Raw genomic sequence first — 24859 nt, 5'->3', positions numbered from 1 at the left:
ATGGGTACAATAAAGGATATTAATAGAGAGAGGGAAAAATATGGCAAACATAATCCAAAGGATAAGATGGACGATTCAAGAAATGCCTTCACAGTTTTAACGTTGAATGTAAATGGATTAAACTCCCCAATTAAAAGATATAGATTCGCAGAATGGATCAAAAAAAATGAACCATCAATATGTTGCATACAAGAGACTCATCTTAGACACAGGGACACAAAGAAACTGAAAGTGAAAGGATGGAAAAAATATTTCATGCAAGCTACAGCCAAAAGAAAGCAGGTGTAGCAATATTAATCTCAGATAAAATAGACTTCAAATGCAGGGATGTTTTGAGAGACAAAGAAGGCCACTACATACTAATAAAAGGGGCAATTCAGCAAGAAGAAATAACAATCGTAAATGTCTATGCACCCAATCAAGGTGCCACAAAATACATGAGAGAAACACTGGCAAAACTAAAGGAAGCAATTGATGTTTCCACAATAATTGTGGGAGACTTCAACACATCACTCTCTCCTATAGATAGATCAACCAGACAGAAGACCAATAAGGAAATTGAAAACCTAAACAATCTGATAAATGAATTAGATTTAACAGACATCTACAGGACATTACATCCCAAATCACCAGGATACACATACTTTCCTAGTGCTCACGGAACTTTCTCCAGAATAGATCATATGCTGGGACATAAAACAAGCCTCAATAAATTTAAAAAGATTGAAATTATTCAAAGCACATTCTCTGACCACAATGGAATACAATTAGAAGTCAATAACCATCAGAGACTTAGAAAATTCACAAAAACCTGGAGGTTAAACAACACACTCCTAAACAATCAGTGGGTTAAAGAAGAAATAGCAAGAGAAATTGCTAAATATATAGAGACGAATGAAAATGAGAACACAACATACCAAAACCTATGGGATGCAGCAAAAGCAGTGCTAAGGGGGAAATTTATAGCACTAAATGCATATATTAAAAAGGAAGAAAGAGCCAAAATCAAAGAACTAATGGATCAACTGAAGAAGCTAAAAATGAACAGCAAACCAATCCTAAACCAAGTACAAGAAAAGAAATAACAAGGATTAAAGCAGAAATAAATGACATAGAGAACAAAAAAACAATAGAGAGGATAAATATCACCAAAAGTTGGTTCTTTGAGAAGATCAACAAGATTGACAAGCCCCTAGCTAGACTGACAAAATCAAAAAGAGAGAAGACCCATATAAACAAAATAATGGATGAAAAAGGTGACATAACTGCAGATCCTGAAGAAATTAAAAAAATTATAAGAGGATATTATGAACAACTGTATGGCAACAAACTGGATAATGTAGAAGAAATGGACAATTTCCTGGAAACATATGAACAACCTACACTGACCAGAGAAGAAATAGAAGACCTCAACCAACCCATCACAAGCAAAGAGATCCAATCAGTCATCAAAAATCTTCCCACAAATAAATGCCCAGGGCCAGATGGCTTCACAGGGGAATTCTACCAAACTTTCCAGAAAGAACTGACACCAATCTTACTCAAACTCTTTCAAAACATTGAAAAAAATGGAACACTACCTAACTCATTTTATGAAGCTAACATCAATCTAATACCAAAACCAGGCAAAGATGCTACAAAAAAGGAAAACTACCGGCCAATCTCCCTAATGAATATAGATGCAAAAATCCTCAACAAAATACTTGCAAATCGAATCCAAAGACACATTAAAAAAATCATACACCATGACCAAGTGGGGTTCATTCCAGGCATGCAAGGATGGTTCAACATAAGAAAAACAATCAATGTATTACAACACATTAAAAACTCGAAAGGGAAAAATCAATTGATCATCTCAATAGATGCTGAAAAAGCATTTGACAAAATCCAACATCCGTTTTTGATAAAAACACTTCAAAAGGTAGGAATTGAAGGAAACTTCCTCAACATGATAAAGAGCATATATGAAAAACCCACAGCCAGCATAGTACTCAATGGTGAGAGACTGAAAGCCTTCCCTCTAAGATCAGGAACAAGACAAGGATGCCCGCTGTCACCACTGTTATTCAACATTGTGCTGGAAGTGCTAGCCAGGGCAATCCGGCAAGACAAAGAAATAAAAGGCATCCAAATTGGAAAAGAAGAAGTAAAACTGTCATTGTTTGCAGATGATATGATCTTATATCTAGAAAACCCTGAGAAATCAACGATACACCTACTAGAGCTAATAAACAAATTTAGCAAAGTAGCGGGATACAAGATTAATGCACATAAGTCAGTAATGTTTCTATATGCTAGAAATGAACAAACTGAAGAGACACTCAAGAAAAAGATACCATTTTCAATAGCAACTAAAAAAATCAAGTACCTAGGAATAAACTTAACCAAAGATGTAAAAGAGCTATACAAAGAAAACTACATAACTCTACTAAAAGAAATAGAAGGGGACCTTAAAAGATGGAAAAATATTCCATGTTCATGGATAGGAAGGCTAAATGTCATGAAGATGTCAATTCTACCCAAACTCATCTACAGATTCAATGCAATCCCAATCAAAATTCCAACAACCTACTTTGCAGACTTGGAAAAGCTAGTTATCAAATTTATTTGGAAAGGGAAGATGCCTCGAATTGCTAAAGACACTCTAAAAAAGAAAAACGAAGTGGGAGGACTTACACTCCCTGACTTTGAAGCTTATTATAAAGCCACAGTTGCCAAAACAGCATGGTACTGGCACAAAGATAGACATATAGATCAATGGAATCGAATTGAGAATTCAGAGATAGACCCTCAGATCTATGGCCGACTGATCTTTGATAAGGCCCCCAAAGTCACCGAACTGAGCCATAATGGTCTTTTCAACAAATGGGGCTGGGAGAGTTGGATATCCATATCCAAAAGAATGAAAGAGGACCCCTACCTCACCCCCTACACAAAAATTAACTCAAAATGGACCAAAGATCTCAATATAAAAGAAAGTACCATAAAACTCCTAGAAGATAATGTAGGAAAACATCTTCAAGACCTTGTATTAGGAGGCCACTTCCTAGACTTTACACACAAAGCACAAGCAACAAAAGAGAAAATAGATAAATGGGAACTCCTCAAGCTTAGAAGTTTCTGCACCTCAAAGGAATTTCTCAAAAAGGTAAAGAGGCAGCCAACTCAATGGGAAAAAATTTTTGGAAACCATGTATCTGACAAAAGACTGATATCTTGCATATACAAAGAAATCCTACAACTCAATGACAATAGTACAGACAGCCCAATTATAAAATGGGCAAAAGATATGAAAAGACAGTTCTCTGAAGAGGAAATACAAATGGCCAAGAAACACATGAAAAAATGTTCAGCTTCACTAGCTATTAGAGAGATGCAAATTAAGACCACAATGAGATGCCATCTAACACCGATTAGAATGGCTGCCATTAAACAAACAGGAAACTACAAATGCTGGAGGGGATGTGGAGAAATTGGAACTCTTATTCATTGTTGGTGGGACTGTATAATGGTTCAGCCACTCTGGAAGTCAGTCTGGCAGTTCCTGAGAAAACTAGACATAGAGCTACCATTCGATCCAGCGATTGCACTTCTCGGTATATACCCGGAAGATCGGAAAGCAGTGACACGAACAGATATCTGCACGCCAATGTTCATAGCAGCATTATTCACAATTGCCAAGAGATGGAAACAACCCAAATGTCCTTCAACAGATGAGTGGATAAATAAAATGTGGTATATACACACGATGGAATACTACGCGGCAGTAAGAAGGAACGATCTCGTGAAACATATGACAACATGGATGAACCTTGAAGACATAATGCTGAGCGAAATAAGCCAGGCACAAAAAGAGAAATATTATATGCTACCACTAATGTGAACTTTGAAAAATGTAAAACAAATGGTTTATAATGTAGAATGTAGGGGAACTAGCAGTAGAGAGCAATTAAGGAAGGGGGAACAATAATCCAAGAAGAACAGATAAGCTATTTAACGTTCTGGGGATGCCCAGAAATGACTATGGTCTGTTAATTTCTGATGGATGTAGTAGGAACAAGTTCACTGAAATGTTGCTATATTATGTAACTTTCTTGGGGTAAAGTAGGAACATGTTGGAAGTTAAGCAGTTATCTTAGGTTAGTTGTCTTTTTCTTACTCCCTTGTTATGGTCTCTTTGAAATGTTCTTTTATTGTATGTTTGTTTTCTTTTTAACTTTTTTTTCATACAGTTGATTTAAAAAAGAAGGGAAAGTTAAAAAAAAAAAAAAAAAAAAGAAAAAGACAAACAAGGAAAAAAAAAAAAAAAAAAAGATGTAGTGCCCCCTTGAGGAGCCTGTGGAGAATGCAGGGGTATTCGCCTACCCCACCTCCACGGTTGCTAACATGACCACAGACATAGGGGACTGGTGGTTTGATGGGTTGAGCCCTCTACCATAAGTTCTACCCTTGGGAAGACGGTTGCTGCAAAGGAGAGGCTAGGCCTCCCTGTATTTGTGCCTAAGAGTCTCCTCCTGAATGCCTCTTTGTTGCTCAGATGTGGCCCTCTCTCTCTGGCTAAGCCAACTTGAAAGGTGAAATCACTGCCCTCCCCCCTACGTGGGATCAGACACCCAGGGAAGTGAATCTCCCTGGCAACGTGGAATATGACTCCCGGGGAGGAATGTAGACCCGGCATCGTGGGATGGAGAACATCTTCTTGACCAAAAGGGGGATGTGAAAGGAAATGAAATAAGCTTCAGTGGCAGAGAGATTCCAAAACGAGCCGAGAGATCACTCTGGTGGGCACTCTTACGCACACTTTAGACAACCTTTTTTAGGTTCTAAAGAATTGGGGTAGCAGGTGGTGGATACCTGAAACTATTAAACTACAACCCAGAACCCATGAATCTCGAAGACAGTTGTATAAAAATGTAGCTTATGAGGGGTGACAGTGGGATTGGGAATGCCATAAGGACCAAACTCCACTTTGTCTAGTTTATGGATGGATGTATAGAAAAGTAGGGGAAGGAAACAAACAGACAAAGGTACCCAGTGTTCTTTTTTACTTCAATTGCTCTTTTTCACTCTAATTATTATTCTTGTTATTTTTGTGTGTGTGCTAATGAAGGTGTCAGGGATTGATTTAGGTGATGAATGTACAACTATGTAATGGTACTGTAAACAATCGAAAGTACAATTTGTTTTGTATGACTGCGTGGTATGTGAATATATCTCAATAAAATGATGATTAAAAAAAAAAAAAAAAAAAGAGAATAGGCCATAAATAAACAGGATAATCAAGCTTTGACCTAGTTACTAGGTGAAATATAAAAATCAACAACCAATGTTCTTGACAACAGGCAATTTAGAGATCACTGCAGACAAAACATATTTTACTTGTCCAGATTTCATGCCTGGAATTACTAAGGTACCAGCATCTTCTTCCTTAACAAAATGGATTGCAATACCAGTAGTATTTTTAAGGTGGCAGTAAGAAAGAGGCTCAGAGTTAGAGGGTGTGGAGTGTGGACACGCTTTTTAAATTCTCAGTGCTCTTCTGGGGGCAGAAACGATATATCAAGATCTCCATGACCTTTTGACTCCACTGATGCAACTTGCAGCATGAAGCATGTCTATCACTAACAGGCTCCTCTCCCAAAGTGGTCACTATAATGTAAAACACTAAGATTTTTTTGTTGCTTCCTTGTTTTACTTGTTTTGTCTTGTTTAAGGAGGAAGAGGATAGAGTGTAAAAGAGAAGCTTGCAGTGAATGTTAAGATTCCTATGAACTCATGACGAACTCTAGTGCTGTCAGTAAGATTACTGGATTCAAAATGAACAGCTCCTTCCTTTATCCTTGTAGTTAATGACACTAGTGATCACTAGAATTCCTCAAAATGTTCAAAAACACAGACTACTGAGATAGGGTTTAGATATTTTAAAACTCCCACAACCTGATTTAAAAAAAAAAAAAAAGAAAGAAAGAAAGAAAAGAAAGAAAGGCATGCTGAAAACAGAGACCAAAACAAAACAAGTCAAACTAAGAAAAATAACTCCCAAGAATTAACTGCACCCTCTGCTGGTTGTTCAAATTAATTGTAATTACTGAAAAAGTCAGGAAAGGTAACAATAAAAACAAAATCAGTTTTTCTGTTAAGATAATCAGATAAAGGGGTAACTGTCTATCCTTATTGTAAAAACAATTAAAATAAAAAACATACCACTCTATTTACTATGCATCTTTAAAAATGCATAAGTAATTTAGATACACTATGAGTTTTCATCAGTAATAATAAGTTCTCCTAAGGTAAACTTTCTGTTTACTCTTTACCTATTACAGCAATAGCAAGAACTAAGTTGACTATTCACAAAAAAAAAAAAACCAACAAAAATGAACTTTAAAACCTCCAGAATAAGATTTTATTTTCTGTAGAATGAGCAGTACCTGACTTATCTATTTCAGAGGGTTTTCATGAATATCAATTGAGATGCATACACAACTGTAGGTTGCTATATAAGTTACTATTCATTCAAATGTGCAGTGCTGCACACTGTGCTAGACCACTGGGAAAGAAAAAAGTTACAATATCTGACCTACAGGAACATATGGTGATGGCTCACATTTTATAGTAGGACATATCAAGAGATAAGTGCTTAATAGGGAAGAAGTATAAAGCATATACTGCAATATTAGTTACAGTACATGTAAAAGATCTCATTTGCCAGTAACAAAATTATCCTTTTGATTCTATAATGCTTTAAACTCTTGGTTCTGTGCATGAAGTTTTAATCATTTTATTAAAAAGCATATGTAGTCTGAAATACAAAGAAAAGTTTAGTGTGAAATACAAGAAATGTTTCATACTATCTAATATTCAAATGAGAAAGAATGACGAAAAATGAAACGTTTGACAGAGTAGCTTTCTTGACCTTAAACTAAACAGGAAACAAATCTAGTTCTTCTGCTCAGGTTGTAATGTAAATACCATGCAAATACCTCAGAACTTCTTCTGCTTGCCAGGCTGCATCTTCTTCTTCCTCCCACGCATTGGTATTTTCTTGCCAGGTATCTAAGTCACCCAATTCAGGCTACAATGAAAATAATGATAGTAAAGAACCACCATTTCTCCACACAGAAGCCATGAAGAGTATCTTTTAAAACATAACTCAAAACATGTCACTCTCCTGTTTAATACTCTCTTGTGGCTTCTCTACTTCCTGACCATGTCCTATTCAAGGTCCCAAGGATTTGGCCTCTGGTTTGCCTGGGACTGAAGGGTTTCCTGTGACACAGGACTTTTAGTGCTAAAACAGTCCTGGGTAAGTCATGTCCAACTCTCACCCTATTTTATGTTTTAAGAGATACTTTTATACTAAATTTTCTTCTTTTGCTTACTTTAGTTCATTTCTTCTTTCTGTTTGTCTCTTTTCCGTATGGGGAAAGGAGGAGTGGGGAGAGAGGAGACTGACTGATCCCAGACTGAATTAGAGCTCCTTGACTGGTAACCTGGGCAGTGGAGATGAACTCGAAGAAACTGAAGTTCCAAACTAGCACCATCATCTTCATTTAAGCATAAGTAATTTATAGGAGTGATTTTTCAGTGGAACCTGCTGCCTGAGTCCTAGGCAAAGTGAAAATTCAGTCAAAATTTATGTTTACTTGAGTACTACTTCTACATCCTGCTTCCTTTTCCCTGGCCTTCTTATCTAATATCATCAGGCTATCTATTACCATTCAATGTTCCCCAGGCCAGACCTCTAAAACTTCACTTTTTCCTTCCATGAACCAATCAAAAATGCTCATTCTGGAATGTTTAGCTACAGGTGGAAATGATTATGTACATAAAATAACTGATCCCAATCTGTGGCTAGGTTTCTTTAAATCCTTTTTTTTTTTTTTTTTTTGAGTACTTACACCTAAAAAATGAAATAACATTTTTATAGAGATTTCTTCCCCTGATCATAAATGTAATACCATTCTCTGTTAAAAAAAAAAATTCTTACAAGTAATATTTCTGTAGAATATATATTTCTAAAAGTAGAACAGCTAAATTAAACAAGGATGATTTTTAAAGCTACTGAAACAAAATACAAAAAATCTTCTTGAAAAGTTGCAGCAACTTATGCTACCAATGCAGTAGGTAGAAGTACTGTTTCCTTGTACTTTGCCAATCCTGGTAGGAGCCCTCTTTTCTATCTTTGCTAATTTGATTTTAAAACAATGTCTTGTTTTTTTAATTGAATTTCTTTGAGAACTAAAAAGATTAAACTTTTTTCATGTTAATAGGTTATGTCAATTACTTGTTTACATAAATTTTCCATTCATAATATTTATCCATTTTTCTACTGAGGTGTTTTGACTTTTAGTGTATAAAAGTTAGGTATCAGGAAGTGGAAATATTAAGGCCATAAAAAAGAATGATATCTGATCCCTTAATAGAGATGGACTTCTAAGTAGAAAAAAAAGTAAAAGTTATAAAGATAAGATTGATAGATGTGCCTACATAAATACTACATCTGCCCACCAAAAATAGCTAAACCTGAGATAATATACATGTTGGAATTATGTGACAAAGACTCTCAAATAGCTACTCTAAAATGCTCCAACAAGCAATAACAAATACTCATGAAACCAACTGGGACAAAAATTAGAAAATCTCAGAAATAAAACAGAAGATGCATTCTAGTGGGGAAGACACAGTATTATATTGTTGGCATCTAATTACTGCCTTTTTTCATATGAGTTGAGACTTTCTTGGTTCTTTGTATGCCAAATAATTTGGGGTTGTATCACAGACATGTTGAATACTATGTTTTGAGACTCTATGTTGTGCCCCATTATATTACTAGCACCTAGCAAAGGGTCTGGCATTTTTAGGAACAGTCATTGTTCAATGAATTAAAAATATACATGACATGGGTCCCAGAGGAAGAGGGATCTCAGAAGCACCTGTGCAGTTTAAATGAATAAGATAGACAGATTGAGAGAGAGATGTGGTTGTTTAAAAATATGTCCATAAATTCCTTCATACTCCTTCCTTCAGGAAGTGGAGCTAAATTCTTCTCTGCATGTGGCTGGATTTAGTGATTAGGTTCTAGTGAATAAAAAAATGTGGAGGTGACAGTGTGTCACTTATAAGACTGAGTCATAAAGAGGCATTGAGGCTTCACCCTTTGGCTCTCTCTCTCCCTCCCTCTTTTATCACTCACTCTGGGAAAGCCGACTGTTATATCATGACGAACCTCAAGCAGCACTATGGAGAGGTCCATGGCAAAGAACAGAGGCATCACGCAAACAGTCAGCATTAATTTGCCAGTCAGGAAAGTGAGCCACATTCAAAGTGAATTCTCCAGCCCTGGTCAAGATGATTGCATCCCTACCCAATGACTTGTCTGAAAAATCATCCCACCCAGTTAAGTCACCCCTGGATTCCTGACCCAAAGAAACTATGTGGGATAATAAATGTTTATTGTTGTTTTAAGCCCCTAAGTTTGAGGTTGTTGCACAGCAACAGATAACTAATATAATCAATCAATCAAACAATAAAGGCATGCTTAAGTTCTACCACAAGAGATTAGGTGTAAGCATTTGTGTTTTTAAAAACTCCAAAGCCAGTTTTTATCTGTATATTTTACTATCTTTTTCTTAAAAAGTTGCAGGTAAGTTAAACCAATTTTAAGTTGAAGCGCACTTAAAATTTAAATATATTCTACCAGGGACACAAACTATAACTGAATTAAAAATAACTGCTATTAAGATTCAATCTCCCACTTCAGTGGCAATCTCTTCAAAATTCATATTTTTTAATAATATTTTGTCTCTCTCTTTATGTTGGACCTCTGATCTGATGTAATTTACAATCTTATAAAAGGACAGGATTGTTAAAACTCCAGAATAAAATTTTTCACACTGCTATACCTGTTTCAAGGTCACAGATATACAAATACTGTGTTCAATGCATTTAGACTTCTTCCTCTTCTTTAAAACAAAAACAAAAACCATAACAAGCCTTTCTCTAGAAATGTTAACATACTCACAGATTGATGAATAAAAGGCATATCTTGCGTAGCTGCTAATCTACTAGAGAAACCTGTGCTGCCATCTGGGATGCCAAAATTTAATGGTTCTCTCTTCTTAATAACGATCTGAAAGATTCATTAAAATAGAATTATAGGGATATTTTACAAATTACTATATAAAAATAGACAAGATAAATAATTGATCAAAACATTCTGTAGGTTGATCATAATTTTTAAAATGTTCTTTCTTTCTCCTTTTAAGATTTACAATATAAAAACTTAAAAAATAATCCTGTAAAGAATATCAAAATTCCCAAGCAATTATCACACAAATCAATTACATACTAAGAAAAATTGGATTTCACTGTTTTTTTAAATAAATTCTCATCTTTTTCCTTCATCTCCCTACTTTCCCCAGACCCTCTAAACGTAATTAGACAGTTGTCGTCACTACATTAAATAAGAATATGTATCACATCCTGCCAAAATTATACTCAGTTCCCTAAGCATGTGGAATGACTGCAAATGTATTGACTCTTTCAGGCCTGCAGTAACAGAATATTGTTTGATGCTTTGTAGCTAAAAGCATTTTCATATAAATTACTTTAAGGTACTACTGTAATATATTAGGTTCCTAGTGAGAGCAGCAATATACTTCCAAAACACAAGGCATTCATCTACTAAGAAGCTCACTTAGTGGCTCCTTGAAAAATACACAGCTTAATGCTTTTTGGCATTGAGACATCTGGACAAATCAAAAAAAGACAATTATGATTACAGAAAGTAAATGTTACCAACTTTGACAATATGAAAGTAAATGTACAGCTAAAAATGGATGGGAAGTGGAAGAGGGTAAGCACACGTATCAGGAAGTTAAAAGGTACAAGAAATATTTTCTACACTTGACTGAACAAGAAATAGAGTTTTACTTTTTTTTTTTTAACAGCAGAGTAACTGTTGAGGTACACTTGAATAATAACATTACAATATTTGGAAATGTGAGAAGGAGGAGAAGATGGTATGAAGTAATTCCTCATTTACTATAACATGAAGTCAATGGACAAAGTCTGTGATTGGTAAATCAGGAAATAGTAATATAAGCATATATATATATAGATATGATGACAAACACTAGAAAAACTGCAAGCTGAAAAAGCTGAGTGGCAAAAGTCTGTTGCTTTTTGTCATAAGCCCTTCTTACACATTTTGATTTTTTTAAAAAAGTACATGTACTACTTTGACAAAAAGAGAGGAAAATATCTAACCATTGTGCCTTCTCCAGTAATTCCCTGCATTTCTAAGTGATCTTTCATATTCAACTCAAAAGGGATTAAAGTATGCATCACTAACACAAACCCATAACAATTACTCTAAGACCTCAGAGCTATGCATCAGTTTTATAATGATTATAAACAATGGAAACTATTTACCAGTTTGTAGAACTCACTAAACTTGAACTCTTTTAAGATTAGAATTTATCTTATTTAGCTTAATCTCCATTTCAGAGACTGAGTCTAGAATCTGCCATATGAAAGGATTTCAATAAATGCTTAGATGCAATTTTAAGACTTTAGGGTACAAGAGTACACGTTACTACAGCGCTTGAATGTATATATAAAATTCTTCTTTAACATGAGAGAAAACAACAAATTGAATATCAGAAATAGGCTTTCAACAAATACTAATTACATTATCTAATTTTAACTCTACAAATCAGAAAAGTAGTTAAAACTCCAAAAGCACAAATCTTTATATACTTTCTGAGTCTTCCTTATAGTTGGTGTCATATCCTTAAAATAGTCAGGTTCCAGCTGTTCCAAAGCATTCTGTTGTGTTGCCACATTCCCATTCCCTCCTTCAATCTTTACACTTGTGGGTGCATCTTCATCCCATGAAGTCCACTCTTCAACATCTGTCTAAATTAAATTGATCAACATTGTCAGCCACAAAAGGGAAAACTAATTATCTCTTAATCATTTGTTTTAAAAATGGGCTTTCTACATTATTCACAATTGCCAAGAGATGGAAACAACCCAAATGTCCTTCAACAGATGAGTGGATAAATAAAATGTGGTACATACACACGATGGAATACTACGCAGCTGTAAGAAGGAACAATGTCATGAAACACATGACATCAATGACCTTGAAGACATAATGCTGAGCGAAATAAGCCAGGCACAAAAAGAGAAACATTATATGCTACCACTAATGTGAACATTGAAAAATGTAAAACAAATGGTTTATAATGTAGAATGTAGGGGAACTAGCAATAGAGAGCAATTAAGGAAGGGGTAATGATAACCCAATAAGAACAGATAAGCTATCGTGGGTAAATTTAACATTCTCGGAATGCCCAGGAATGACTATGGTCTGTTAATTTCTGATGGGTATGGCAGAAACAAGTTCACAGAAATGTTGCTATATTAGGTTATTTTCTTGGGGTAAAGTAGGAACATGTTGAAAGTAAAGTAGTTATCGTAGGTTAGTTGTCTTTTTCTTACTCCCTTGTTATGGATTGTTTGAAATGTGTTTTTTTTAATTGTATGTTTTTTTTAATTTTTTTTGATATAGTTGATTTAAAAAAAAATTTAATTAAAAAAAAACAATGAAAAATATGCAGCGCCCCCTTGAGGAGCTGGTGGAGAATGCAGGGGTGTTGGGCTCCCCCACCTGTATGGTTGCTGATACCGTCACAGACATACAGGACTGGGGTTTGATGGGCTGAGCCTTCTACCACAGGACTTGCCCTTGGAAAGACTGTTGCTGCAAAGGAGAGGCTAGGCCCCCTATAATTGTGCCTAAGAGCCTCCTCCCGAATGCCTCTTTGTTGCTCAGATGTGGCCCTCTCTCTCTACCTAAGCCAACTTGGCAGGTGAAATCACTGCCCTCCCCACTATGTGGGATCTGACACCCAGGGGAGTGAATCTCCCTGGCAACATGGAATATGACTCCAGGGGAGGAATCTAGACCTGGCATCATGGGATGGAGAACATCTTCTTGACCAAAAGGGGGAAATAATAGGAAATGAAATAAGCTTCAGTGGCAGAGAGATTCCAAAAGGAGACAAGAGGTCACTCTGGTGGGCATTCTTACGCACAATAGACAACCCTTTTTAGGTTCTAGTGAATTGGAATAGCTAGCAGTAAATACTGAAACTATCAAACTACAACCCAGAACCCATGAATCTGGAAGACAATTATATAAAAATGTAGCTTATGAGGGGTGACGATGTGACTGGGAAAGACATATGGACTACACTCCCCTATGTCTCGTTTATGGATGGATGAGTAGAAAAATGCGGGAAGAAAAAAGAAAAAAAAAAAAAAAAGGTACCCACTGTTCTTTTTCACTTTAACTTTTATTCTTATTATTTTTGCGTGTGTGGTAATGAAAATGTCATAAATTAATTTTGGTGATGAATGCACAACTATATAATGGTACTGTAAAACAACTGAATGTATGTTTTGTTTTGTATGACTGCACAGTATGTGAATATATCTCAATAAAAATGAATTATTAAAAAAAAAATGGGCTTTCTAAAACAGTGGCATTCAAATGCTTTTGGCCCACAATAAAATATACATTTTACATTACCCACCAAACTAGATCAAAAGTTGAAAAACTACTTACTCTTACTATGAGTTAGACATTTTGATACATTCTATTCTGTTCAATTTTATTCTATTCTATCCATTAATAAAAAAGGAGCAAATGCTTTGAAAACTGAATTGACATTAGAACTAAATTAGAACATCAGTCCACAGGAGGAGGGCTGGAACTTATGACCTAAATCTAATCAGGTTGATTGATAAAACCAACATTCTCCATAGGATATAAATATGAAAAAAAGTCTCAAAACAGTATTTAAAATGTCCATGATGCAATCCAAAATTATATGGCATATAAAGAACAAAGAAAATCTCAACTCACATGAAAAAAGACAGTCACAGATGCCAACCCAGAGATGACGTAAATGTAGGAATTATGTGGCAAAGACTTTAAAACAGGTATTACAAAATGTTCCAATTAGCAGTAACAAATACTCTTGAAATCAATGGAGAGGGGGGAAAGGAAATCTCAGGAAAATATAGAAGATAAAATGAAGAGCCCAGTGAAAACTTTAGAATTGAAAAATATAACAACAATAAGATCCTGATCCTGACTACCAAATTTATTTCATCACCCACCAATGAACTGCAATCCCGTTTGAAAAATACTGTTCTGGAAAATTTACTTAACCTTTAAAAAAAATTACCTGCTTAGGAACGGATGAATAATCAACTGTAGTTGGCAAAGTTATTTGGTCACCACTTAATTTCCGTCCTCTGCCAGATCTGAAACAAAAATAATTCATTTTAAGAACTATTAAACCATGAATGGATAAACATTATGAACAGTAATTTAAGATTTTTGAGACAAGTTCCTTCTTCATTTTATAATTAGTTCTTTTAATAATTATTAGTTGCTTATTGAGAGATGATGAAAAGAAAAGGCATGAATCAAATCTTGTGCATGTTTCTAAACTCTCAGAAAAGACAACATATCTACTTTTTCCCTTTGGACTCATATCTATAGACAAACTCAGGAGGAATACAAAGTCAAAAACAAAAATGTCAAGTGGTTTCAAAACATGCTCCTTGGAGTACTGTGGGTTCTGTAGGTAAAGCTCTGGGCCAAACATGCTGTTTTAAGCAGTGTGGCTTGGCTTTTACCTTTTAAGGTTTTATATATTGGTTTTCTAAGTAACATTAACTATTAAACTACTTACAAGTTAGAAAATCACTGGATTGAACTAAACTATGATAAATTTTAAGGATTAAAAGGAAAAATACTATATTAAACAGAATAGATATTATAACACAGTGGAATCTGTATATTGTATATCTGTATATTGTAACACAGTGGAATCAGCAGATACAGTTGTATCTGTACTAATTGTTAAGTCTAGTCAGAATCACCTAACTCAGTACCTCATTTTAGAAAATGCAGATATTCAATCTTATTTTTGTAGGGTTACGGTAAAGATTTTGTTAAGTGACATATTTAAAGCACCTAAGACAGTGACCAGCACATAACAAGACACTAAAAAAATGGCAGTTATTATAAATGATTAGCTATTTGCTTCATTTCAAATAATCTATAAAGGATCTACTTAGAGGTAACTGGTAAAATCTGTTTTAATTAGAAGACTGGAAGTCACACTTTGTTTAAAGGATGAAAAGTAATACAGGCTATTCTTAAAATTATGATATGAGCTTGGTATTTTAGAATGCATAATCTAGGTTCTTTCTGACACCTAAGATAAACTAACAATGGGCTGGTTTTCTTTCAAACTGCACGTAAACCAATCCTAAATATATTTATATTGACAACAGAAATGTCCTCAATATTTTAAAAATGAAATGAAGTTTCTTATCTAAAAGTAATTTATACTAACTGTAACAAAAATTTTAGAAAATACAGATGCAAAAAGAAAAACATCTTTAATTCATCACTACTATTATCACAATTGCTTCTTTTAACCTCTTGCCTTCTGGCAATTAATACCTTCTCTTACCCTACTTTATCTAGTGAATTTCTGGCCATTCCTCCTATGACACTAATGCTTGTGTCAACTATGCTAGGCTATGTTACCTAGTTGTTTGGTCAAACACTAGTCTACAAGTTGCTGCGAAGGCAATTTGTAGATGTGACCAACGTCTACAATCAGCTAACTTTAAATAAATAAAGTAATGAGTTTATTTATTTAAAAATAAATAAAATTGACATCACTCTCAATAATATGGGTGGGCCTCATCTAATTGGTTGAAGACTTTGAGAGCAGAAACTGAGTTTTCCTGGAGAAAAAGAAATTCTGCCTCAAGACTGTAACAACTCCTGCCAAAATTTCCAGCCTACTGACCTGCACTGTGGATTTCAGACTCAAGACGACATCATCTTCTTGACTGAGTTTCCAGCCTGCTGGCTTGCCCTACAGATTTCAACCTTTTTCTCTAAAGAACCCTGACTTGATATACCTTCTCATTCTCAGATAATTTGAGCATTCAGTTCACTGTTTTTAATGCTTCCCAAATTCTGTCCTCCTCCAACCTGGGTAACTTCAACAGCCACCCACCTAAACTTTCTCTTTCTTTCTTGACCTCTCCACCACCAGTGATCATATCTACTCTATTTCATCTATTCATTCTCATTTCCATACCCTGGAGTTTTAAAAAATCCCAATCACTCTACCTCTAACAACAAAACCAATGCCACTTTATCCTTGGTGTTTCAGCAGTCATCAAATTGCCATCTAGCTAGAGATTATGTTTCTCTGCTTCTCGTGCAGCTAGGTGGCCATATGACTAAACTCTTGACAACAGGCTGTGAACAGAATTATTGTGTGCAACTTCTAAACCATGTCCACTAAAAAGAGAGCTGACTGCCCTCAATTATCTTTTACTCTACCCCTAATGTGTCAATAACTTTTTTTTACAGCGCCTCTAGGCCAAAAGAAATATCCAGTTCCATTAATTAAGCAGTTAGACTCAAGCAATTTAATATCTATGTCCTACACACTTAGTGCCCACTTGAAAAATAATGCTCATAAACTGAAAGAAAAGGCAGTATTTGTATTTCACTCTTCCAATAACCATAATGGCTTTCTAATGGAATGTGTGTGCTGTTGGGCCCTGTACACATTCTCCAATCTTGGAATCAAACCAGATACTGCCACTCTCATTTCCTATTCCACATTAATTTTGGTGTGGTTCTTGCTTTTAATTACAGCAACCTAATTTGTCAAAGAGATGTCATTAAAAGTAAATAAAAATTTAAACATTCAAGAACATCAACAAGAAAGCTGCACAATCTAATGTTACTACTTTGAGCTAGTAGCTGCACACTGTCCATTGTTTGGGGTTTCTCTGTTAAGCTGTTTTTAAAAGATAAAAGTAATATTCATATTGTAGCATACAAAGAAGTATCTATGCCTAGTTCTACCTAATTACCTTAAAATACTCTGATAATGGAAACAATTATATCCATAAAAGCTTTGTGCTGATTATACTAATGGCTGGTTTGCTTCTTTCAGAAACTCTATATTAAGCATGTTATCTTAATGGGAGACATAAGAATTTGAAAGAAAAATAGGAACTGAACCTCTCTTTTCTAGATATGAAGTAAAGAAAAAATATAAAGTGATGAATGAACAAATACTGCAACTGCAATATTTACTTAAATATAATCTGTCTTGTCTTTCTGTAGTTATGAAGGTATTCAAAACCAGTAGGAAAAAAACAGGCTAGTTTGAATGTAAAATTTGTTTACCTGCATATTAATCTCTTTAGGAATGAGAATACTGTTGCTAGACAAGTACAAACTTTAAATAACCGGAACTGTGTGATGGCCATGGTGGGAATCAAAACCTGTGGAAAAGGCACCAGAATAAATGCATTAAGTTGATTTCATAAGCCATACTCCTGTTCTGAAGTCAAGCTGAAAAGTACTATTATGCACTGAGAAATTCTAATTGACATAATTTTACTTTTCTCTAGAAATGACAAATATAACACACTAAATTTTAAAATTAAAATGTAAACCATAATAATCCAAAAAATTAGGTGTTTAAAGGGTTTGCAACAGATAAGAAGGAAAAAACCTTCTTTTCAAATTATTCTCTTATTTTAAAAAATAATTTACCTAAATTATCTATTTAATACAAAATTTGATTTAAAAAAAATAGTATTAAACAGTATACTTTTTGTACACTTTGACTCTTTATGTACCTTTTGAATTGCCAACTACATGAACATAGTATCATTCATGTTTTAAAATGTTTTAAATTTAGATAGACATATTTTATTATATCTGACTTATAGACAAGGAAATTGAATTGAGAGGTCAAATAACTTGCTCAAAGTCATACAGCTAGTAAGTTGGAATTAACTGTAGAGTTCATCTAGTCCAGTGGCTCACAAAACTGGGGATCCTTTAAAAAAATACTGATGCTTGGGCTTCACCCTAGTAAATCAATTAAATCATATTCTCTAAGGGGCAAAGGCAGTTATACCTAATAAACCAAAAAAAGAGATTAAATAATCAAAATGGCAGCAGAAAAAAAAAGAAAAGGGGAACAAAAACCAGATGGGACAAACAGAAAACAAACAGCAAAATGGCAGACATAAGCCTAACCATATCAATAATCAAATTAAATGGAAATTGTCTAACATCCCTTAATTTAAAAGGCAGAAATTATCAAACTGAATACAAAAGCAAGTTCCAACTATATGCTACCTACAAGAAGTGAACTTCAAATATAAAGATGCAAAAAGGTTAAAAGTAAAAGGATGGGGAAAATATACCATGTTAATACTAATCAAAAGATAGCTGGAATAACTTTTAATATCAGACAATAGATTTCAGAAAAAAGAATATTACCAGTATGAAAGTGGTCATTTTATAATAATATAGGGATCAATTATACAGAAGCATACGACAATCTGAAACATCTAAGCGCCTAATAACAGAATTTTGCCAATATCATAAATGAGAAGTAGTTATCACTAGAGATACTACAGATATTAAAAGGATATTAAAGAAATATTATAATTTTAGGCCTACAAATTTGACAAAAGAGATAAAATAGAGAAATTCCTTGCAAGAAACAAATTACCAAAGCACACCAAGAAGAAAGAGAAAACTGAAAAATCTCTGCATCTATTAAATAAATTGAATTTGTTGTTAAAAATCTTCTAGGCCCTGATGGCTTCACTGGTGTCTAATGAACACTTAAGGAAGAAATAATACCAATACTACACAAACTGCCATAAAGCTGAATAGGAGGGAATAGTTCCCAACATACTATTTGAGGCCAGCATTACACTTATAACAAAGTATCAGTAAATCTTCCACAAAATATTAGTGAACTGATTCAAAAAATACATAAAAAGGTTAATACATCATGACCAAGTGGGGTTTAGCCCAGGAATGCAGAGTTGGTTTAACATTCAAAAATTAATCAACATATTTCACATTAACAAACTAAAAAAGAAAAAAACATGTAATCATTTCAATAGAGATAGAAAAAGTACTAGACAAAATGCAACAACCATTCCTGATTAAAAAACTTGCAACAAAAACTAGGAATAGAGGGAACTTTCTCAACCTGATCAAGTGCATCTACAAAAAACCTACACTAAAATCAGACTTAATAGTGAAAAACTAGACACTTTCTAAAATCAGGAACAAGACAAGTATGTCTGCTTTTACCACGTCTATTCAGTAATGTAATGGAGGTTATTGGCAAGCATAATCAGGCAAGAAAAGGAAATAAATTATCCAGATTACAAAGAAAGAATAAAACTGGGTTTATATGTCTATTTTCAAAATCCAGTGGAATCTACCCAAAAAGGCTACTAGAACTACTAAATGAGTTTAGAAAGGTTTCAGGATACAAGATCACAATACAAAAATCAATTTTAATTTTATATATTAATAACAATCAATCAGAAATTCAACTTTAAAAAAACATTTATAAAAGCATAAAAAATATGAAAAACTTAAGGACAAATCTGATAAAAGATGTGAAAGACTTGTACACTGAAAACTACAAAACATTGCTGAGAGAAATTTTTAAAGACCTTAATTAAATTTAAAAAGATCTTTATAGGGTCAGAGAACTCAATACTGTTAAAATGTCAAGTCCCCCCAAATTGCACTATAGATTCAATGCAATCCCAATCTAAATTCCACTCAGGCTTTTTTTTAATTGCAGAACTGACAAGCTAAATCTAAAATTCATATGGAAATGCAAAAAACCTGTAATAGCCATAACAACTTTGAAAAAGAGCAAAGTTAGAGGGCTAACACTACCTTGATTTCAAGACTTATTATAAAGCTACAGTAATCAAACCAGTGTAGTCAAGATAGATAAACAGATCAATGGAACAGAATAGCGAGTTCAGAAACAGACTGACATACATTTGGACAACTAATTTTTGACAAAGATGCAAAAGTGGTTCAATGGAGAAAGGATGGTCTTCAACAAATAATGCTGGGAAAACTGGATATGCATATGCAAAAAAAAAACAAAAAAAAACAAAAAACAAAAAAACCCTACATAACTGTGTTTCCCTATACATAAAAAGCAACTCAAAATGAATCATAGACCTAAATGTAAAATCTAAAACTACAAAACTTATAGGAAAACAAAATAGAAAATCTTTGTGACTCAGTTAGGCAAAGATTTTTTAGATACGACACCAAAAGCACAATCCATAAAAGAAAAAAAAACGATAAATGATAAATTGGACTTCATCAAAATTTAAAACTTCTGCTATTCAAAAGACACCATTAAAAGAATGACAAGCCACAGCCTGGGAGAAAATCTTTGCAAAGCACATAACTGATGAATGACTTGTATCCAAAATATGTAAGATCTCGCAAAACTCAATGAAAAGAAAACATATTACCCAATTTAAAAATGGGCAAAATAATATAGACCCTTCACCAAATGAGATATACAATGGCAAATAAGTACATGAAACAGTGGTCAACATTACTAATCATCAGGGAAACATAAACTAAAACCATGACATAAAACTATTACATGCTTATCAGAATGGCTCAAATTAAAAAGAATGACCGTATCAAATATTGGCAAGGATGTGGAGTAATGGAACTCTCACATACTAGAAGTGGGAATGTAAAATGATAATCACTTTGGAAAACAGTGTGGCAGTTTCATATGAAGTAAAACAAACACCTACTGTATAATCCAGTCATTCCATTCCAAGGAATTTACCCAAGATTAATGAAATCATATACCCACATAAAGATTCATACTCAAATTTTCATCACAACTTTATTTTCAATAGTGCCAAACTGGAAAAAAATCTTACTGTATATCAACCGATGAAGGGATAAATAATTTGTGGTAATACATATAATGGATTATTACTAAGTAATAAAATGGAATAAACTAATGCAAGCAATAGTATGGATTATTCTCAGAACAATAATGCTGGGTAAAGAAGTCAGACAAAAAAAAGAGTACATACTGTATGATTCCATATAAATATAAAAATACTCTAGAAAATGCAAACTAATCTTTAATGATAGAAAGCAGATCAATGTAGCTTTGGGATGGGGCAGAGCAGGTTGGGCAGGATGGATTATAAAGAGGCATGAGGAAACTTTCTGAGGTAATGGATATACTATCTTGACTGGGGTGATGGTTTCATGGATGTGCATGCATTCATCAAAACTATCAAACTATATACTTTAAATCTGTGCAGTTTACTGTATATCAATTATAGCACAAAAAAGCTGTTAAAACTATGCTAATAAGATCTTTTTGAAAAATATTATGTCACAAATTAGAAGTTTTCAGATTCTAGTAAGAAGTTTTAAAGATGTCATTCATTAATGTCACCATTTTCTTGTATTATTTGTCATTCCTTCTAGAGAGCCAGCTTCCATTAGGAAACGAAGTCAATCAATGACAAGAAATACATTTCACAATGTTTCAAGGAAAACACTAATCTCACAACAGCGTTTCAAAGTCCTGTAATAGCTAACTCTTACTCTACTTTTAGCATTCTTTTCATTGCTTTACATGTAATAACTCATTTAATGCTCACAATAACTCTATAAAGCTAGTACTATTTTATCACTATTTTAGATAGGGAAACTGATAGACAGAGGGGTTAAGTAACCAACACAAAGTCACAGAACCAATAAGTTATAGAACTGGAATCTGAACCCAGAGAATCTGGTTCCAATGTCTGAGTCCTTAAAGATCATACTTATGTTAGTGCCATGTGATTAAATCAAGAGACATGTTTCTATACAAAATAAACACTACAGGAATTGAGAACTAGTTAAAGACATACAAGGATAGGAATAAAAAAATTCTCAAAAATGGTAAAAGAGGTATTATTTTGCTAGCCTTTTAAAGATGGTCACTATTCCTCAATTTGTCTATACTTATTTTAGTGTATGTATTGCATATATTATATCAACTATTTCCTAAAATGAGTTTTGCACAAGTGAAAGCTGAATATCAATGGAAAAAAACCCATTCAGAGTGTCCAAATAAATAAAAAAGAGGGAAAATAAAATGTTAATACATGAGAGATGGCCATTTTTCCAATGTTGAGAGGTAGATTAGATAGCACATTAAATCAAGTCCCCCAAAATTATGCACACATAGCTACACACCACACTTATACACAGAAATGATGTTTCTGATAAAGGAATTTCATGTTTTAGCTTTTCCTTCCCTTTTATTTGTCAAAGGAGGAAAACTACTGAGTAAGCATTTAGAATCATGATTCCTGTTTTGGAGCAACTTGGTAATTGTGCTGGTTTGAACGTACTATGTCCACCAAAACACCATTTTCTTTGATGTAATCTTGTGTGGGCAGATGTATCAGTGTTGATTAGATTGTAATTCTTTGAGTGTTTCCATGGAGATGTGCCCCACCCAACAGTGGGTGATGACTCTGATTGGATCATTTCCATGGAGGTGTTACCCCACCCATTCAGAGTGGGTCTAAATTAAATCACTGGAGCCATATAAATGAGCTGACAAGCAGAAGGAACTCAGTGCAGCTGTCAATGACATTTTGAAGAGGGCCACTTTGAAGAATGCCGAGGAGCTGCAGATGAGAGAAAGTTTGAAGACGGCCGCTGAAAGCAGACTCTTGTTCCGGAGAAGCTAACAGAGGACAAACGCCCCAAGAACAACTGAGAATGACATTCTGAAAAGGAGCTGCGGCCTAGAGAGAAATGTCCTGGGAGAAAGCCATTTTGAAACCAGAACTTGGAGCAGACACTAGCCACGTGCCTTCCCAGCTAATAGAGGTTTTCCGGACGCCACTGGCCATCCTCCAGTGAAGGTACCCGATTGTTGATGCATTACCTTGGACATTTTATGGCCTTAAGACTGTAACTGTGTAACCAAATAAACCCCCTGTTCTAGTTTGCTAATGCTGCCGGAATGCAAAACACCAGAGATGGATTGGCTTTTATAAAAGGGGGTTTTTTTCTAGACAATGTATGTTCTATCACCTCACTGGAATCCTGAGGACAATCAGAAGAGGTAGGTTTCATGATTTCTAATAGATGAGACTGACACTGAGGCTCAGAGATTCCCTAACCCAGGATTTGAAGAGGCTGACCCCACAGCCCAGGCTCTTAACACCATCATCTTCTGCTGAGAAATCTTTAATTTTATATACACTGCTTCAGTTTGATTTTTGAAATACCCTTCACACCAACAATTTGATAAGTATGTATCTGAGGCTATCTTGCATTCTGGTGGTTTCAAAACACTTTCTAGAACTGTATAATGCTAATATAGTCTAATCTTAAAAATTAAAATTTCCCTAAAAATCACCAGAAAGATACAGCAGAATAAGTTTCAAAAACATGACACAATCTTATCCTCAGGACCTTTGGAGAAACGACATCTCAAGAAAAGCAATAGGAGTGACAGCTCTGCTATGTCAAGTGAAAAAGATTCATCCACAATTAAAAAATAATCCTGCATTAGAAACTGATGGATCAAATATGTCTTTCGTGCTTGTAATTCCAGTAAACTGCTGGTGAGATCCTTTCAGAATGGTCACCCGATCACAGTTTATTACACAAACCAAGCCAAAATCCACGTTGGTACACACTTGGGCAAACAAATAATCAAGTGCTGTACTTTTAAAACTATTTCTGATTTTTTAATACCAAATTTTGAAAACCATATGACCTAGTAAGTACAATATATCCTCAAATTAACTTTGAAATTTCTGAAGTTGGTTAAGTTACAAAAATAAAATTTTTCCTAAACTCACTTAAATTGCAGTCCGAGGGCACCAAGTAAGAGAGGCGGAAGCAGAAGTGGAGTGAGAGCTGGCTGTAAAATCAAACATTCTGTACTACCTCCGACAAATGAAAAGTCAGGCCTTTAAACAGTGACACCACTGGGTCTCTCATAAAGGCAGAGTGAAGTTTCCTGAATGACTCAAAAGGAAAAAGAGTTTCATAACTGCAATTCTTTAATTTCTGATTACCCATCTGAAAGTGGTTGAGAAAAAAGAAAAAATCATACCCACTGAACAGATGAGAAAAACGACATAAGCGGGTTCAGGTTACACAATCCGGCGCCATGCGAAACGCTCTAGTGGCTGGAGGGATGCGGGGTGGGCTGGGATTTGAATTTTGGAAAAATTTATCTTGGGGGGGAGGTGAGGAGTCTGTAGAGGAAGGGCAGTAAAAACCGGCAAATTTCTCTGCTGGAGGAGCAGTTGGGGTCCGGTTCTTCGGACCGGTGCCCTCGCAGGCCCATCTCTCCACGCGTGAGCGCGGCATGCTCAGGGCTGCACGCCCAGGCCGGGTCCCAACTGCGTTTCCCTCACCCCGGAGATCACCGTGACCCGGAAACAGTACCCAAGACTGGCTGTCGTGCTTAGTGAAGCAGGCCTGGCAGAGAGGCGAAAAGAAAGGTGGGAAGCGGGAAGTGCCGGACGAGGAGGAGGGCTGAAGGGGTAAGGGTAGATGACAACCCCAAGGCCAGGGTGGGGGTCGGAGAGGGATGGGGGCCGGGAAGACCCTGATGGGCACGCGCAGGCCGCACACACTCACCTGCCCCTCCCCTTCCCCGCCCGCCGGGCAGAGGCTCCGAGCTGCCGCGGGCCGCGCGCGCGCGCGCACCCAAGGCGCGCGCGCGCGGTGGCAGGGGCTTTCTCGAGCTCGTGCTCCGTTCGTTTCAGTCCCAGCACCGCTCATTCAAAGCCGGGCGCGCGCTCCGTCGCAGCCGCCGTTGCCGCCGCGCAGCTGCCATAGCCTCCCCCTCCTTGGGAAACCCATCGCTGGCCC

General features: G+C 35.3%; 1 protein-coding gene across 3 annotated transcripts in view; it reads right to left on the bottom strand.

Moving 5' to 3' along the window:
* The window catches only part of EBAG9 (estrogen receptor binding site associated antigen 9), a 31373-nt gene extending 6514 nt beyond the window's left edge, over positions 1–24859 (bottom strand). The window contains exons 1-6 of one of the 3 annotated variants that reach the window (XM_037803287.1): positions 24626–24859; positions 17315–17412; positions 14262–14340; positions 11761–11919; positions 10022–10129; positions 6981–7072 (exon numbers count right to left, since the gene is read on the bottom strand). In XM_037803287.1, the coding sequence (XP_037659215.1) occupies positions 6981–7072; positions 10022–10129; positions 11761–11919; positions 14262–14340; positions 17315–17412; positions 24626–24769 (680 nt within the window). In that variant the 5' untranslated portion in view covers positions 24770–24859. Of the gene's footprint in view, positions 1–6980; positions 7073–10021; positions 10130–11760; positions 11920–14261; positions 14341–17314; positions 17413–23835; positions 24044–24092; positions 24593–24625 lie in introns of those variants that run through there. The other 2 variants (XM_037803288.1, XM_037803289.1) reach the window with 2 other exon arrangements.

This window comes from Choloepus didactylus, chromosome 14 (assembly GCF_015220235.1).
Source record: "Choloepus didactylus isolate mChoDid1 chromosome 14, mChoDid1.pri, whole genome shotgun sequence".
Classification (NCBI taxonomy): Eukaryota; Metazoa; Chordata; class Mammalia; order Pilosa; family Megalonychidae; genus Choloepus; species Choloepus didactylus.
Note: the sequence above shows the minus strand (reverse complement) of the source record. Positions and strands in the feature narration are given on the sequence as shown.